Below are 16,623 nucleotides of genomic sequence, written 5' to 3' on the forward strand. Positions count from 1 at the left end.
AATAATAAAATTTATTTGTTTCAGTAAAAAAATCCTAAACTGAAAGCAATTAGGAATAGTTCATTAACTAGAATAAGGCATGGCATTTTACTAATACTGTTTTCTTCGCTGGGTATAAGAATTTACTACTGAAAAAGAAAATTTTATTCACTGATAACAAAGCATTCGTAAAAATTAACAAAAACCGAACTAAAACCATGTTTCTTCAAATTTAGTAAGATTTCTTATAAAATGATAATTCTGACTTCCTTTATTATAGAAAGCTTATCATACATACGAATAACACTTGGCATAGAAAAATATTTTAGTTCATTCGTACTAAGAAGTATTCAATCCATTCAAAACTTAAGGAAACACACTTGTTAGAATATAGGAAAAATTCCTACATTTCTTTTATCTACCTGTAATCGATACCTGTCATCGATGTAATCGATGTGTTTGCGCGTGGGTTGTTTATACCCTGCTCCACACTGTGGAACAGGGTATTATAAGTTAATGCATATGTTTGCAACACCCAGAAGGAGACGAGATAGACACATGGTGTCTTTGGCAAAAATGCTCAGGGTGGGCTCTTGAGTCGATATGTATAGCAATGTCCGTCTGTCCGTCTGTCCAATCGACTTGAAATTTGGCACAAGTATGTGTTTTGGCTCAGAATAGATCCCTATTGATTTTGGAAGAAATCGGTTCAGATTTAGATATAGCTCCCATATATATATTTCGCCCGATATGGACTTATATGGCCCCAGAAGCCAGAGTTTTACCCTAATTTGCTTAAAATTTTGCACAAGAAGAACAATTAGTACTATAGTCAAGTGTGCCAAATTTTATTGAAATCGGTTCAGATTTAGATATAGCTTCCATATTTATCTTTCGCCCGATATGGACTAATACGGTCCCAGAAGCCCGAGTTTTACCCCAATTCGGTTGAAATTTTGCACAGGGAGTAGAATTAGCATTGTAGCTATGTGTGCCAAATTTGGTTGAAATCGGTTCAGATTTAGATATAGCTCCCATATATAGCTTTCGCCCGATTTACACTCATATGACCACAGAGGCCAATTTTTTGCTCCGATTTAGTTGAAATTTTGCACAGGGAGTAGAATTGGCATTGTAGCTATGTGTGCCAAATTTGTTTGAAATCGGTTCAGATTTAGATATACCTCCCATATATAGCTTTCGCCCGATTTACACTCATATGACCACAGAGGCCAATCTTTTGCTCCGATTTAGTTGAAATTTTGCACAGGGAGTAGAATTAGCATTGTAGCTATGCGTGCCAAATTTGGTTGAAATCGGTTCAGATTTAGATATATCTCCCATATATAGCTTTCGCCCGATTTACACTCATATGACCACAGAGGTCAATTTTTAACTCCGATTTAGTTCAAATTTTGCACAGGGAGTAGAATTAGCATTGTTGCTATGCGTGCCAAATTTGGTTGAAATCGGTTCAGATTTAGATATAGCTCCCATATATATGTTTTTCTGATTTCGACAAAAATGGTCAAAATATCAACATTTTCCTTGTAAAATCGCCACTGCTTAGTCGAAAAGTTGTAAAAATGACTCTAATTTTCCTAAACTTCTAATACATATATATCGAGCGATAAATCATAAATAAACTTTTGCGAAGTTTCCTCAAAACTGCTTCAGATTTAAACGTTTCCCATATTTTTTACTAACATTGTGTTCCACCCTAGTGCATTAGCCAACTTAAATTTTGAGTCTATCACTCGATTCTGTCCAGATCGAGTGATATTTAAATGTATGTATTTGGGACAAACCTTTAATAGCCCCCAACACATTTGACGGATGTGATGTGGTATCGAAAATTTAGATCTACAAAGTGGTGCAGGGTAGGCCCCGCCCGACTTTAGACTTTCCTTACTTGTTTTTAGTTGGAATCGCGTTGTTATGGTATACATAGAGATTGTTAAAAATAATATAGTAAATTAATATAATAAAAAACCGATAAAATATATAAAATATTTGTTATTTTAAATTAGTGAGAAAAATGTTCGTTTTTTGAAAATTGGTTTATAAACATAACAACCCCTTCATTCGACTTCATTTTGGAATCTTCAATTATCAGGTAATACTCAGTGACGCTAACCTTTTGTGAAAAAATTGATTTAAGATTTTGTTTGTTTATATTTGTAGGTATTGATATTGTAAAAGGTGGACAAAATTGCCAGGCAGCAACTTTTTCAAAGTGAAAGGTACTAGAAGAAGAAAAAATGTGTTTTAATATTTCAAGGCCAGTCGATGCTGTTGATTCTAAATAAATATATTTAATATATTTATAAAACATGTCTTTTATTGAAGAAAAAATTGCTTATATAAATACATCAAATTGTATTTAAAAATGAAGGTAAGCAGTTCTAAATTTGAAGTAAAAGGTTTACCACAAATATCCAAATGAATGAAAAAATAAATAAAATAAAATCATTCCATATATGAATAAATCTTTCCATATATCAATAAAATCATTCCATATATGAATTCAAATCATTCCATATTTATTGAAAAAAAGTTCAATAAAATCATTCCATATATGAATTCAATTCAGTTAAATTTTTTCATTCTGTAGTATAGTGGTACATAAATATAGGAAAATGTTAACTAATATATGGAATGTATTCTACCTAATTTCTACGAAAATCACATCGTTCAAACAAATAAAAATGTCTTTGGCGCTATACGAAATTCAACTTTCTTCACAATGAGTTAATTTCAACTTAAAGAAGGGGTCACTTTTTTCTGTGTGTTCGGTTTGCAGAGCGGCTTCATTAAGGCCCAGTTCAGCATCTATGAGTATTGGAAAAATTTCCTTTGAAATTTCAATCCAGTTTTTATTTCTCTTCCAATTCAGTTTTTTTTATATTTCTTACATTAGGATGTACGAGTAGTAAACTTGGAAAAATTAAACGTTAACTAAAACCAGTCTAATGATATATGTTATGTTAGGTGGCAGCCCGATGTATCAGGCTCACTTAGACTATTCAGACCATTGTGATACCACAGTGGTGAACTTCTCTCTTATCACTGAGTGCTGTCCGATTCCATGTTAAGCTCAATGACAAGGGACCTCTTTTTTATAGCCGAGTCGTTCCACATTGCAGTGAAATCACTTAGAGAAGCTTTGAAACACTCAGAAATCCAGCATTACTTAAAAAACCGCTGAAAAACTTTTTGGTGTTCGGTCGAAGCAGGAATCGAACCCAAGACCTTGGGTATGCAAGGCGGGCATGCTAACCATTGCACCACGGTGGCTCTAATGATGTAGTTATTTCCTGTGAAGAATTACGTTTTTCACTAACGAAGAAATTTAATTTAATATTGGGTGAAAATTTGTTCTCTTGGTTTGGTATTACTTTCTTTTTATGCCAGAACTAGTGTCAACTGCTATTTGAATCCTTTGCCACTTAAAAAATCCAACACATTTATTCTTTCCCATAGATTATTGCATATATCAACATTCACTTCACTTTTTTTCCTACAGAATATGTTTTTCACTCAATCACTCACATACAAACACATACCTTGCTTGTGGAAACGGAACAGTGGACACATTGCTGTATGTGTCTGTTATATAACTTCTATTATAATTTTCCATATTCCCAAACTTAACCACAAAACACTTTCCTCCAGTTTGGTATTAATTTTTTTTTTTCAATTTTCGCTTATGCCGTCACGATTTCAAATTCTTTTAGTTACTTCCACTGGTCATTGGAGACGAATTTATTTAGTCTCCACTGAGGTGCTTTTATATCGGATTTTCTATTTCGAGATTTCTTTAATTCACAATTAGCTTTCGGCCTCAATGAAGGGATTAAATTCTAGTGACTTGGCTTTTGTTTAACATTGGATTATTGACAGGGATTAGGCGAATAAATCTAAAAATATTCTCGAATATTTTGCTGAGATTGTTTTCAGCGATTTGTTTCTCCAAATATTTCAATCAAATGGTCTTGAACTATTTTTAGAAATTTGCAATTCTATGGTAGAATACATATACTACTGTGGGCAAAAAGTAAGGTTAAGTTTAAATGTTTCCCGGGCTTTACATTTCGAGGTAGTCCTTTTTTCTTGAGATGGGATTACTGCTATTCAAATTCAGGCAAAACTTCATGTCAGTTCTTAAATAATGTAAGTAATATACAGTAAAACCTCTCGAAAAGGGACACTTTTGCCTGCCTAAATTTTGTCCATAATTGACAGGTCTTTTTGGATTGGAGGTTATTTTTAATACGATAATCTAGCAAACGTCTCACGAAAATCAGTTTAGATTTGTACGAATTATGGCCTTCAAGCGTGCGACAAAGCCATCACACACTGCACGAAAGTGGTTCTGCGGTCCATTCCCGGCGGAGAGCCGTCTTACATTCTTCTTCTCTTTGTAAATCTTTATCCGATTAGGCAGTGACATGCAAAACATACATGAGCAAACCCTTGTACAGTGGCCCAAAGTTAGGTTTTCGTTCCAGCAAAGTGAACCTTAAGCACCAGTTTGTCACGAAAACCAATCCATTGTAGGTAACGATAATTGTTCGTAGATACCACACTAAAAAATATGGACGTAATATGAAAGATTATTAAAATTAAAGTTTAGGGCAAGCAACTTACACAATAAGGACAATTTTTTTAAAAAATTAAAAAAAAAATCCGGCATTGACGTACGTCTTTGAAAAAAGGCAAATTTCCCTTAAAGAAAAGAAGAACATTTTTGATTTAAAGAAATCATCTTGAAATTAGTTGATATTTGAATCTTTGGATCAAAGACAAAGAAGCTTCAGAAATGGGCTAATACTTATTATGTGGATTTTTCATACTTGGTTTAGTTTTTTTTTTTTTTATTTAAAAAAACATTGTTTTTGTTAAAAAATATTAAGGAACTTGATCAATTGAGTCATTGAAGAGACCATTAAAGTTGTATGTCCTTGAACTAAGGGAGATTTTCCTTATACTAAAGAAAAACATTTTTAGATTAAAAAAATTGCTTAATATATTGAATCTTTAGATTTAAGATAGAAACGCTTCAAATATAGGCTAAGACTTATTTTGATGATTATGCATCAGATCGAAACAAAATTTAACATGTGTTCATAACAGAGATGGAAGTTTACAAAACACTTAACTTTTTCTGTTTATACCGCGCTTTTTGTGCTAGGCTAAGAAGTTTCCAAACTGCCCTCGTAGGTCCCTAAAATTTTTCTTTTGTTTTACATTTACTTTTTTTTGAGTGCAGATAAAAATTTAACACGCCTGACTATATATGTTTCTGTTCGTGCGAATGAACTTTTAGAATAGAACTGCCTGAGGTAGATAATTCAATCAGGCTAAGTATCTGTTATAATTTGGATTTTTAAACTGACATTCGGGAAATCGGTCTATATGAGGGAGATACCAAAACGTGGACCGAATCAAGCCATATCCGGCTTACTTATGTGTGGACTCAAAATACATCTTGAATCAGGCAGAATCAGAATCAGAAACAAAATAGAAGCTTAAGAATTCCAATCGGAAGATCGGGCTATATGGAGGGTATATCAAAATATGGATCGATACGCACCATATTCGGCGTACTTATGTGTGGATCCAAAATGCTTCCAGATTTTCAGGCAAATCAGAAACAAAATGCAATGCCTAGAAGCCCAAGAAGTCAAATTGGGATCGGGCTCTACGGGAGCTATATCAAACCGTAGACCGAATCACACTATATTCACAACACCTATTTACGTTTCTAAAATCCCTCGAAGTTTTGTATTTCAGGTAAATCGGATAAATATAGCGGTGTCTAGGAGCCCAAGAAGTTAAATCGGGAGCTCGGGCTATATCAAAATAGGGACCGAATCACACCATATTCGGCACATTTATTTATGCTTCCGAAATACCTCTTGAAATTCAGTCAAATCGGTTAACAATTGGAATGTCTAGACGCTCAAGACCTCAAATCGGGTAGTTGCTTTGTATGGGGACTATATCAAAATCTGGACCAACTAGATCTGCTTACGGATAAAAGAGTTTATGCAAAATTTTAGCACGATAGCTTCATTATTGAAGACTGTAGCGTGACTACATCAGACAGACGGACATCGTTATATCGTCTTACAATTTCTCCCTGATCACGACTATATATCAGGGATGGAAAATGCAGTACTATAGTACTTTTTTCAATACCTTTTCACCTTGGTCAGTACCGTAGTACCCCCGCAAATGATTTAGTACCTTTTGTGTAGACATTTTTGAGCCGATATCAAATGTATGGTACAATGGATGATCCATTGTACCAAATTTGGCAAAGCAGACAAGTTCATGCGGGAAGAAAATCTCGATTTTTATAAAAACCATTACAGTCACGGTCGAAACTTGAGAGAAAAATACTCTACCAACATTTGGAGAAAATCTTACCAAAAACTATCAAAAAAATATTATTTTGCAAAAAGTAATTTCTTCAGAAAGTTTTGTCAAAGTTTTATTTCTACAGAAAATATTATCAAAATGTTTTCTTTTGGAAAATTTTGTCAAAAATTTATTTTTTTTTTTTTTATTTTTTTACATTATATTTCTATAGAAAATTTTGCCAAAACTTTATCTCTATAGAAAATTTTGTCAAAATTTTATTTTCATAGAAAATTTTGTCAAAATTTTATTTCTATAGACAATTTTGTCAAAATTTAATTTCTATAGACAATTTTGTCAAAATTTTATTTCTATAGAAAATTTTGTAAAAATTTTATTTTCATAGAAAATTTTATGAAAATTTTATTTCTATAGAAAATTTTGTCAAAATTTTATTTCTAAAGGAGCCCTTGACAATAATTTTCCAATAGAATTTTATTTGAAATTTAGCGAAAAGTACCTTTTCCCTCAAAAAATACCTTTTTTGTACTTTTTTAAAAATTGTATTTTCCATCCCTGCTATATATACGTTATGTTGTCGGAAATCGATATTTCGATCTGTTACAAACGGAATGTTAAACTTATTATACTCCCATCACCATTCTATGGTGGTGGGTATAAAAAAAATTAAAATTGTCATCCCTAGTTATAGGCATAAGATTACTCTCCTTCTTTCTCTCTCGTATTTGGTAGTGGGCGCATAAAATGGGTTAATATGTTATCCCCATTGAGAACAAAATAAACCAAAACAAACACCGGTTAGCATGGGTATTACGTCGACTGAGCAGAGCACAACGGCGAACAAGACGATGGCTTCGAATCTGCGTTGCCGATGTGTGACTTGTTGGGGCCGACCAAATAATTGTTTGGTTCATTTGTTGTTTTTTCTTCTTTTTGTTTCTGCAATGGCGCTGCTTTAGTGGACGACTACGGCGACGACGTCATCATATCATGTGTGTGTGGTTTGTTTGATTTTACGATTCTTGTTTCTTTCTTTGCAATATGACTTCAGTCATACGGAAGCATTACGATTGACCGGTAAACAACGTAGTTAGCTCGCAGATAAATTTTTCTCGTTTTTCGAAATACAATTGAAACGCGTTCAATTAACGTTACCATTTTATATTTTCGGCTAAATAATAGCATCTACAAAAAGCAGTGCCAAATTCTTGTTACGTCGTAAAAGATTTAAGAAGAAGAGTGTTACCAATATTCAAACAAATAGGGAGCCCTTTGGTCTATTCTAATACGTGTATTTGTGATAATTGAAAACAGTGATAATAGTGAGAAATCCAAAAAGGAATAAAGTGGAAATAGAAAAAAAGAGAGAGAATAAAGTCAACCCAATAACCTGTTTTGTTTTTGTGCCTTGTGTTCTGTTTTTGCTTGTGTTATTGTCTTCAGAAGAATTCCAAAGTGCCTTTTTAAACAAATCGAAGTGGTTTTCAATTCGCCCAGCAGATCAATAGCACTTGAAAGTTCATAAATCGCTCCACAAACCAAGAAGTCAACATAGACGTACTACAATCAGTTTGCAAATTGTGAGTGTGAAATTTGAATTCTTTAGAAAATACCAATATTCCTCAATATGATGCAGCCAGGTTACACACTTACCCGTCCTTCATTCAATTATTTATGCACAATATATCCATCAGAAACAAAACGGCTATGTTCATATCCCATTGATTGATTGAGAATCTGATTGTGAAATGCGTTTCTCACACACAGCTTTAGGAGGAATTCCAATGCAGAGGTATTAGTGAAGATCCGTTTTGTATTTGTATTGGTGTTCTAAGGAATTCGTTAGATGATGGATCTATCGATGTTTAATGTGACAGTGCTGCCAAATTCTTTTTTTAACGGCATTGCAGACGTGTGCAAGTGAGTAAAATTTTACTCACGCTCACCCACACTCACGACGGAAAAATATATATTTTTGATAGGATTCAAGCATATTCATGAAAAGAAAATCCGTACTCACGCACGACAAATTCTTAAAGGCTGACGCTCATGATGAGAAATATCGTGACTCACAAAAAATCGTCCCATTCAAGAAAATTTTAGTAACTCACCATTAAAGTTTACTTTTGAGAGTGCGTTAGTGCGAATAAGAGTTGAAAAACCTTCGTAATGTGGTATTCGTTATTAGATATAGGAAAATCATAGAATTGTATGAGTAATTTACCTATGGGAACTGATTGATTAAAATCGAGAACGTTAGACAATTGAGACAATTTCGTGTCACGTTTACATCTGTAACTCATATTAAAGCAAATTTCAATTATATTGCGATTGGACAAAGAGAAAGAAACTTTAGAATGACCCTTGAGGGAAACCATGTAAAAAAATGAGAAAAAATTTGGCGTAAGCTTACTGTTTGCTATGTCAAGAGGAGAAAGTCTCAAACCGTAGGCATGACACCCTTATAACTTTAGGTTCGAGTTAGCCCACTTTGGACTCTGTCCATAGGAAAAAGTTTCAAACGCCGAATGAAGGAGTCCACGCTCGCAATTCCATCGCTTAAAGATTACGTAAGCTATTCTTGGTTGATGCGTGCTGATTGCGATGGTGTTGAGTTCTGTTGGAATGTCCATGGTCGATGGACGAAATGATTGTTTGCCCAATGCTTTTTCCGTAAAATATTCGACATTTATTTTGCACCTACGATCGATGAATACAAGCGGGGAGTGGCCATCGCGGCGCTTAATTTTTAGAGGACAATCGAAGGTGTACATTTTTAACAGACCTCTGTACCAAGTAAACCTCATCACTTTGACGCTTTACTTTGGATTGGCTTCTCATCGGAGAAAACCTATTTCGGTAACTGGCTACAAGCAAAGAATTCTTTGGCTTGGATTCACTGTTAAGCTCAATGACAAGGGACCTCCTTTTTATAGCCGAGTCCGAACGGCGTTCCACATTGCAGTGAAACCACTTAGAGAAGCTATGAAACACTCGGAAATGTCACCAGCATTACTGAGGTGGGATAATCCACCGCTGAAAAAATTCGAAGCAGGAATCGAACCCACGACCTTGTGTATGCAGGCGGGCATGCTAACCATTCCCTTGTCAATGAGCTTAACATGGAATTGGGCAGCACTCAGTGATAAGAGAGAAGTTCACCACTGTGGTATCACAATGGACTGAATAGTCTAAGTGAGCCTGATACATCGGGCTGCCACCCAACCTAACCTAACCATTGCACTACTAGAAGTATTGATTTCAAAATATATACCAATCGGCTCAGAACCACCTCCTGAATCGATCTAGCCCTTGTTATCCATCCGTCTATCTATATATTTGTTGTTTACAGGATTTCGATCGCAATTATTAACCGATTTGATTAATTTTGACTCAGAGATTTTTTGAATTTGGAAAAAAATCGGATCCAATTTAGATATCGCTCTCATGTATATGTATCGTCCGATTTTGTTTGTTTGTTTTCATTTATAATTTTGATTGTTTTAGAAAAAGTTATCGCGAAAATAAAGTGATGTTCAATTCGAAAACTGAACATAGCTCCGGCCTTTAGGCCGTTTAACTCTCTGAAAACTGTTAAATGTAGTCTCTCTCCGTCTCTCTTTGGCCGGCTTTTCGGTGGAAACGAACGACTTCCAGTAAATATTTTGAACGTTATTTTTGAAGTATTTGCTATTTTTTGTAAAAAAATCGTCAAAATGCCAATAAATCGGCAAAATTGCAGCGCCGGTCTATGAATGTTTTGAACTCGTCAGTACGCAGGGTATTTTATAACAATTCTGCGTGGGACGGGTACTTATGGCTTCCTAAATGATTGTAACCCCATGAAAAATATCAGACGGTTTTAATAGTTTCAAGCATCGAGAATAGAAACAATATCCTGTTCGGATAGTTCTAATACATCGGACTCCGTTCCATAGTAGAGAAATAACATGTATGTAATAACGCATGTGTTGCATTTCTTTGACAGGGTTGGACAGCATGTCAACCCCGGTACGGAGAACCGACTGCGATGAGGGCTGTCTTTAAGTCTATAGAACGTCCACTTAAGAACTATGTTGTCCCTATCAGGAATCCACCCGTCAATCGAGGAAAAACTCACGGAAATTCAGGAATACCTTGAAGCTAAGTGCGACATTTTGACATTACACATTCACATGGGCAGTACGTCCAGTATGAGTTCAAGATGCTGTCAGTTAGGACTATCTCCATTTAGGAGGGATCTTTCCGCACGAACAACACCGAATTTTGGCCAGTAAGTAAACTGTTGCACTTGGAGGAAAACTACCGCCCATAATTGAAGATGAGGGCAGGTTGTCTAGAGAGACAAGATCATTTGGTACCTGAACAATTATTTATCGCTCTTGAATTTAGAGTGCATATTGGAAATGCGGTCGGGCTAAAATTCTATGGGCTATAGTTTTCTTTTCTGTCTCCCAGCATCCCCTAGAGACACTAATGCAGGCCATGATCGAATAAGAGAATTCGTAAACGGGAATGATGCCTCGATGCGAAAGAATGAGACATAAATCGATAAGAAACAATGCTACAGTCTTCGGGAACATAATGGAACCACTGCCGAAGAGTACTATGATAGGTTGGAGGGAGCCACCGTGGCCGTATTGCATTCCCGTCTTGTATTCAAATTTTGGGATTTTGATTCAATCCCAGTTTCGACGTAACATCAAAAAGTTTTAGTTTAGCGTATAATCGCTGTCACGTATGCTGGTGATATTTCTCTAAGTGGTTTCACCGCAATGTGGATCCCCGTTCGGATTCGGCTATAAAAATGAGGTCCCTTGTCTTTGAGCTATACATAGAATCGGGCAGCTCTCATTGTGTTCCGAAGAAATTGTACCTTTTGGATATATTGGTCTAAGACTCTATATTGCAAATTTATAAACTTAGATGAACCTCTCTTCTGGCCTTCGCTACAGAATACCTCACCATCTAGTACATAAGGCCTAAGCCACGTCTCCGTGAAAACCACCACATCAAATTCACAACCAAAACTACCCAAGAAAACTTTTCTAAGCTTCGTATTCAATCCAAGGACATTCTGATACAATAAAGACAATGAAGGAGACAATGATCGATTCAGTTTTTTGAAACAGTACCCAAATCTATACCATTAGAGCGTCCCTGCCTGACACGAGGCACAAACTCACGTACTAGAACACCCGAAGGCCAAAACGACTCACTCACGATAGAATCAAATAACCTCGAAGGAACAATAATCCGAAAAGAAGAAATATCCCTAGGTCGTTGATAATTAAATTTGTGAACCTCACAATCATTCCCATTGAACTCACTACACCGCTGTGTAATATAGGATACCAACTTATCAACAGAAGTATTCTCGGCCAAGCGAGACACGAAAACCGTCTTTCTTGGTGGCACAACCTCCAGTTCACAAACTGGCGGGGAAATGTGAACATTAGACGCCCTAGGCACATGAACAAGATCATTGTCAATCCGCGAATCCCTGCGATTGGAGTCATCCAAGCCACACACATCAATAGACTCAACACGAATAATAGGAGTATCCAAAAAACCAACAGATGACTGAACTTCAAGAACATTTCCCACAGTAGACCGACATGCAGAAGAACCGGTAGAACTATTACTCGGAGGCAATCGCGCTGAAACCATATCAACCCTAAGATTATCAAAACCAGTAGAAGACTGAGTCCCCATAACATGCTGATCAGATGAAGTAGCAGAAGAATCAGACGGTCTCAACCGAGCATCAGTTATATCAACGGAAGGCGCAAAGCAATTACGCAAATCCGGTGTGGTCGGTGTAGTAACCGAGGCATTGTTCGCGCCAAAGAGGATTAAAGGTCTCATATGTCTTTCGTTCAATGCACATCATACATCATTATGTATGTACACTGAAAGAAGAGTTTTTCTTTTATGAGGACCGAAATTTTAGACAAGCAAAGTTTTCTTTTGATGCTAAACAAATTTCTTTCAAAGTAAATTAAACATTTTAGGGACAATCGTTGAATCCCTTATAATAAATTCAGATTAATTTGCTCTAAACCAAATTACGAAAGGGGAATTTCATTTGTCTATGATTTCATTCCGGAGGCAAGTATTCTTTCTTTGGGTGTATAACATCCAAAGTCGATTTAATCCACAATGACATTATCGTATCGATGTGTGTCTATGGGTATGGCACACACAGGCCCTCTCCGGCTGAGATGGAAAACTTGTTTTGTATGGAACGCGTTTGAAAGCCAAGAACTTGAGAGTTAGTTATGTTGCCTTCAAGAGATAACACGTTTTACCAGCTGCCCCTACTCGCTTATGTACAAATGTATACTCGATGCAGGCTCAAGAAATGAGTAGAGCGTGTTCAATAGCAGGCGAGTATGCGCAGATGAATCGAAAGATGGAGAGAAGCATCGTAGCAGAATTATGTTGACTTTATTGCTGTTGACAGACGGCGGACAGACGGACAGGGTTTTTGTTGATATAGCATTAACACATGCTGCGGCAATTGCTTTCTGGTTCCTCCAAGCAACTACCATCATTCTCTTTGACACATTTCTTTAAACGCATTCCGCTATTGGCCGGAGTCAAGTGTTTTCCACATGCACTCTTGTAGGCGATGTTTGTCTTTGGATGGTTCTGGCTTTAATAGCTCTCTGTTTGTCCATATCAGCAGTCTATTGACAAACACACACACACACATCTTGATTTAGTGGATATACTGACCAATGCCAACAAACCGGCAGTATCTACTATTTCGTGAACCCTTCCACCCACTGTTCTTGGTGTGCCACAACAACCCAGCATGGACGTGTTCAAAACAGGCACAGCATGCATCTTGGCTCATCGTGATGATCAATAGTGTAACGTCATTCTGGCTGGCTAACATGGCCAGTGAATGGTGTTTGGTTTCCATCACCACTACCACCTAACCCATTTGTTGATGAGTATGAGCTTCGTTTGAATTTCATTTTCTGGGTCTGTGCTTTGATTTTGACAGCAAACGGTCATTTACATGACCGGCCACCAACCGGCCGTTTGGTTGGCCATTTGGGAGCAATTGCCTGCTCTTGAGTACTCTTTTGTTTGCACACATGTGTTTCAGCTAAATTTCGAGCTTTGGTTTTTTTGTGGGACATGGAATTCCAATGTCCATACTTATCTGCAATGTTGCTGGGCCACTAGCCACCCACCGCTTCTTCCGTCGTTGGGCCTACATCCACATTCTAGTTCATACGTATGTACGTTAACAGTTCTGTATCTGCTAGCCAGCCAGCGAACCGAGGTCAAGTAACTGCTTTCGATAGAAAGTTTAAATTTAGTTTGCCTGCTTGGTCATTTGCTAGTTTTAGCCAAGATAATATAGCTAGCCGCATACGATGTGTAAACAAATTCTCGCATTTGGTTATAAGTGGCGCTGTTGGTGTTGGCCATTATTAGACTTGCGATAATTGCATCTGTTGTGGGATAAATAACAATGATACACTTAGCAAAATATTTAGCTTATATAAAGGGAAAGTTTGTGGTGACAAAAAAGATAAATGGAATTGGGGGGGGGGGGGCTAAGGTAAGACGGGCCATGGATACACCAAAAAACAGTCCGTAGTTAAACTACCACTAAATTTAACTTAACTGAACTTATTTTTATTGCAAAAGAAATATTTGTTTGTTGTTAAATTTTATTATTTTTTTACGAAATTTTAAGTATATCTCAAACATTTTATGGACTATGAGTGAATGAAAACATAAGTTCAATATGATCTAAAGCAAAAGAAACTTTTTGTACGGTTCCAAAAATAGGAAAAATGAACCACTGAATGGTAAAAATTGGTCATGATTTGGCGCAAATGATTTTCTTCTTTACTTTTAGTTTTAACAACGCTTTGTCGAAATCTCAAAATGTGGAGTAAATTTAGTGCAAAAGGCCTCCTGATCCCGAGTCAATATTAAACAGATTAAAGGAATGTAACCCAGATTTTCCAACCGCCGATTGGAAGGTTGGTCGTTTGGATGAGGTGGATGGACCAAGACGATATGCGGTGTTTATATTGAACACTGATCCGCTGCCACATCTAGCCCAGACCCAAGGACGTGTAAGTTATGGTTTTCATGATATTCCGAAGGATTCCGAAACGGACAAGCCTCCGTTAGAGTCAGAAGTGAAAAAATTTCCTTGCGAAGCCGAAAGGAACATAAAAACTGCAGACATTGACGAATATCATCGTATGCGGGAAGTTTCTACAGGCTCAACCTTACCAAAGCTGAACAGTGGATTGTTGCCAGAGTCACCGAGAACTGTGAAGAGCAAGCTCTTGATGACTCAATCGAAACGGCTGATGTGGCGGTGGTTGAAAATTTGGATGGTTCTACGGTTCCTCCAGATAAATCTTCATCATTGTAAGACTGCTGTGCTGCCTTAAAAGTTAGCAAGTCTAGATATAGTCAAGTGCAAATACTGGGTATCTTCGGTCTACATGGGACAGGATAGGGAGATGCCTCCATGTGCCGTTAAGGCCTTGGTTGAGGAGTCACTGAAGACAAAGACAAAACTCATTATGAGATGTGATGCAAATGCACATTTTGAGGAAGTAGTGATACTAATGCAAGGGGAGAGTCGCTAATAGAATTTATTTTGCGTAGTTTGCGATGAGGGAGATGCACCAGCCTTCGTCACCAAAAACAGGCAAGAGGTTTTGGACGTCACATTTGCCTCTCCGGAATTGAATGATAAGATATCTGAGTGGCAAATTTTGAGGGAACATAGCTTCTCAGATCAGAGTTACATCAGTTTCAAATTGGCTGTTCGTACTTCAAAGACCATATTTCCGCCAAATGTGAGGAAAGCTGATTGGTATAGGTATAGGGATACGTTCAATATGATGATACCAGAAATACCAGAGATAAATATAAGCACTGTGCAGGATATCGAACAAACCGGAACGGATTTCAAAGGCTTTCAACATCTCACTAAAAGCTGCATGCCTTAAAAGAAAGTCAAGGGGGGAAATCTACCGCCATGGTGGTCTACGCAGTTAAGTAATATGAGGAAATCCTGCAGGAAGCTCTTTAACAAAGCAAAGTCCACAAGGGCTTCGGAGGATTGGGAGGAGAACTGAGAAGGGCTCAGCATAACTCTTCGAATAATTACTGTAGCAGTATTGTGAATACGTCCACTAACTCCGCTCCAGGTGTCATTAAAACATCGGAGGGCAATTGGACAACGTCCAGTGAGGAGACGTTGGAGGTACTTTTGGACATTTTCCCGGAAACCAGACGGTTGAACCATGTTCTGGCGGTGCAACAGCGGTCGTTTCCTATCGAGGAAATTATGTTGGAATCTAGAATAAAATTGGCTTTAAATATTTGGACCATTAAAATCCACCGGACCTGATGGAATTACTCCGGCGGAGGTACAAGCAGTGACTGACAGAATTATCCCTTGGTTGACGGTTATATATAACGGATGTATAAACTTAGCATATATTCCAGAAAAGTGGAGGGAAACAAAAGTCGTTTTCATACCTCTCACTCGGGTGCGAATGATTTCCGACCAATCAGCTAATCCTCATTCCCACTTAAGACTCTGGAGAGGATGACAGATATATATATATATATATATATATATATATATATATATATATATATATATATATATATATATATATATATATATATATATATATATATATATATATATATATATATATATATATATATATATATATATATATATATATATATATATATATATAATATATATATATATATATATATATATATATATATATATATATATATATATATATATATATATATATATATATATATATATATATATATATATATATATATATATATATATATATATATATATATATATATATATATATATATATATATATATATATATATATATACCAATCAGCTAATCCTCATTCCCACTTAAGACTCTGGAGAGGATGACAGATATATATATATATATATATATATATATATATATATATATATATATATATATATATATATATATATATATATATATATATATATATATATATATATATATATATATATATATATATATATATATATATATATATATATATATATATATATATATATATATATATATATATATATATATATATATATATATATATATATATATATATATATATATATATATATATATATATATATATATATATATATATATATATATATATATATATATATATATAT

General features: G+C 35.7%; 2 protein-coding genes across 2 annotated transcripts in view; one reads left to right on the forward strand and one right to left on the reverse strand.

Moving 5' to 3' along the window:
- Window positions 1–3,725, reverse strand: part of Rh4 (Rhodopsin 4) — a 43,774-nt gene extending 40,049 nt beyond the window's left edge. The window contains exon 1 of the mRNA XM_075307914.1: window positions 3,546–3,725. Coding sequence (XP_075164029.1) covers window positions 3,546–3,619 — 74 coding nt within the window. The 5' untranslated portion in view covers window positions 3,620–3,725. The remainder of the gene's footprint in view (window positions 1–3,545) is intronic.
- A 3,741-nt stretch (window positions 3,726–7,466) lies between these two features.
- The window catches only part of Lmpt (four and a half LIM domains protein limpet), a 539,983-nt gene continuing 530,826 nt past the window's right edge, over window positions 7,467–16,623 (forward strand). Inside the window, exon 1 of the mRNA XM_075308102.1 lies at window positions 7,467–7,946. The gene's annotated coding sequence lies outside the window, so the exon portion shown is untranslated. The remainder of the gene's footprint in view (window positions 7,947–16,623) is intronic.

Source organism: Haematobia irritans, chromosome 4 (genome assembly GCF_050003625.1).
Source record: "Haematobia irritans isolate KBUSLIRL chromosome 4, ASM5000362v1, whole genome shotgun sequence".
NCBI lineage: Eukaryota > Metazoa > Arthropoda > Insecta > Diptera > Muscidae > Haematobia > Haematobia irritans.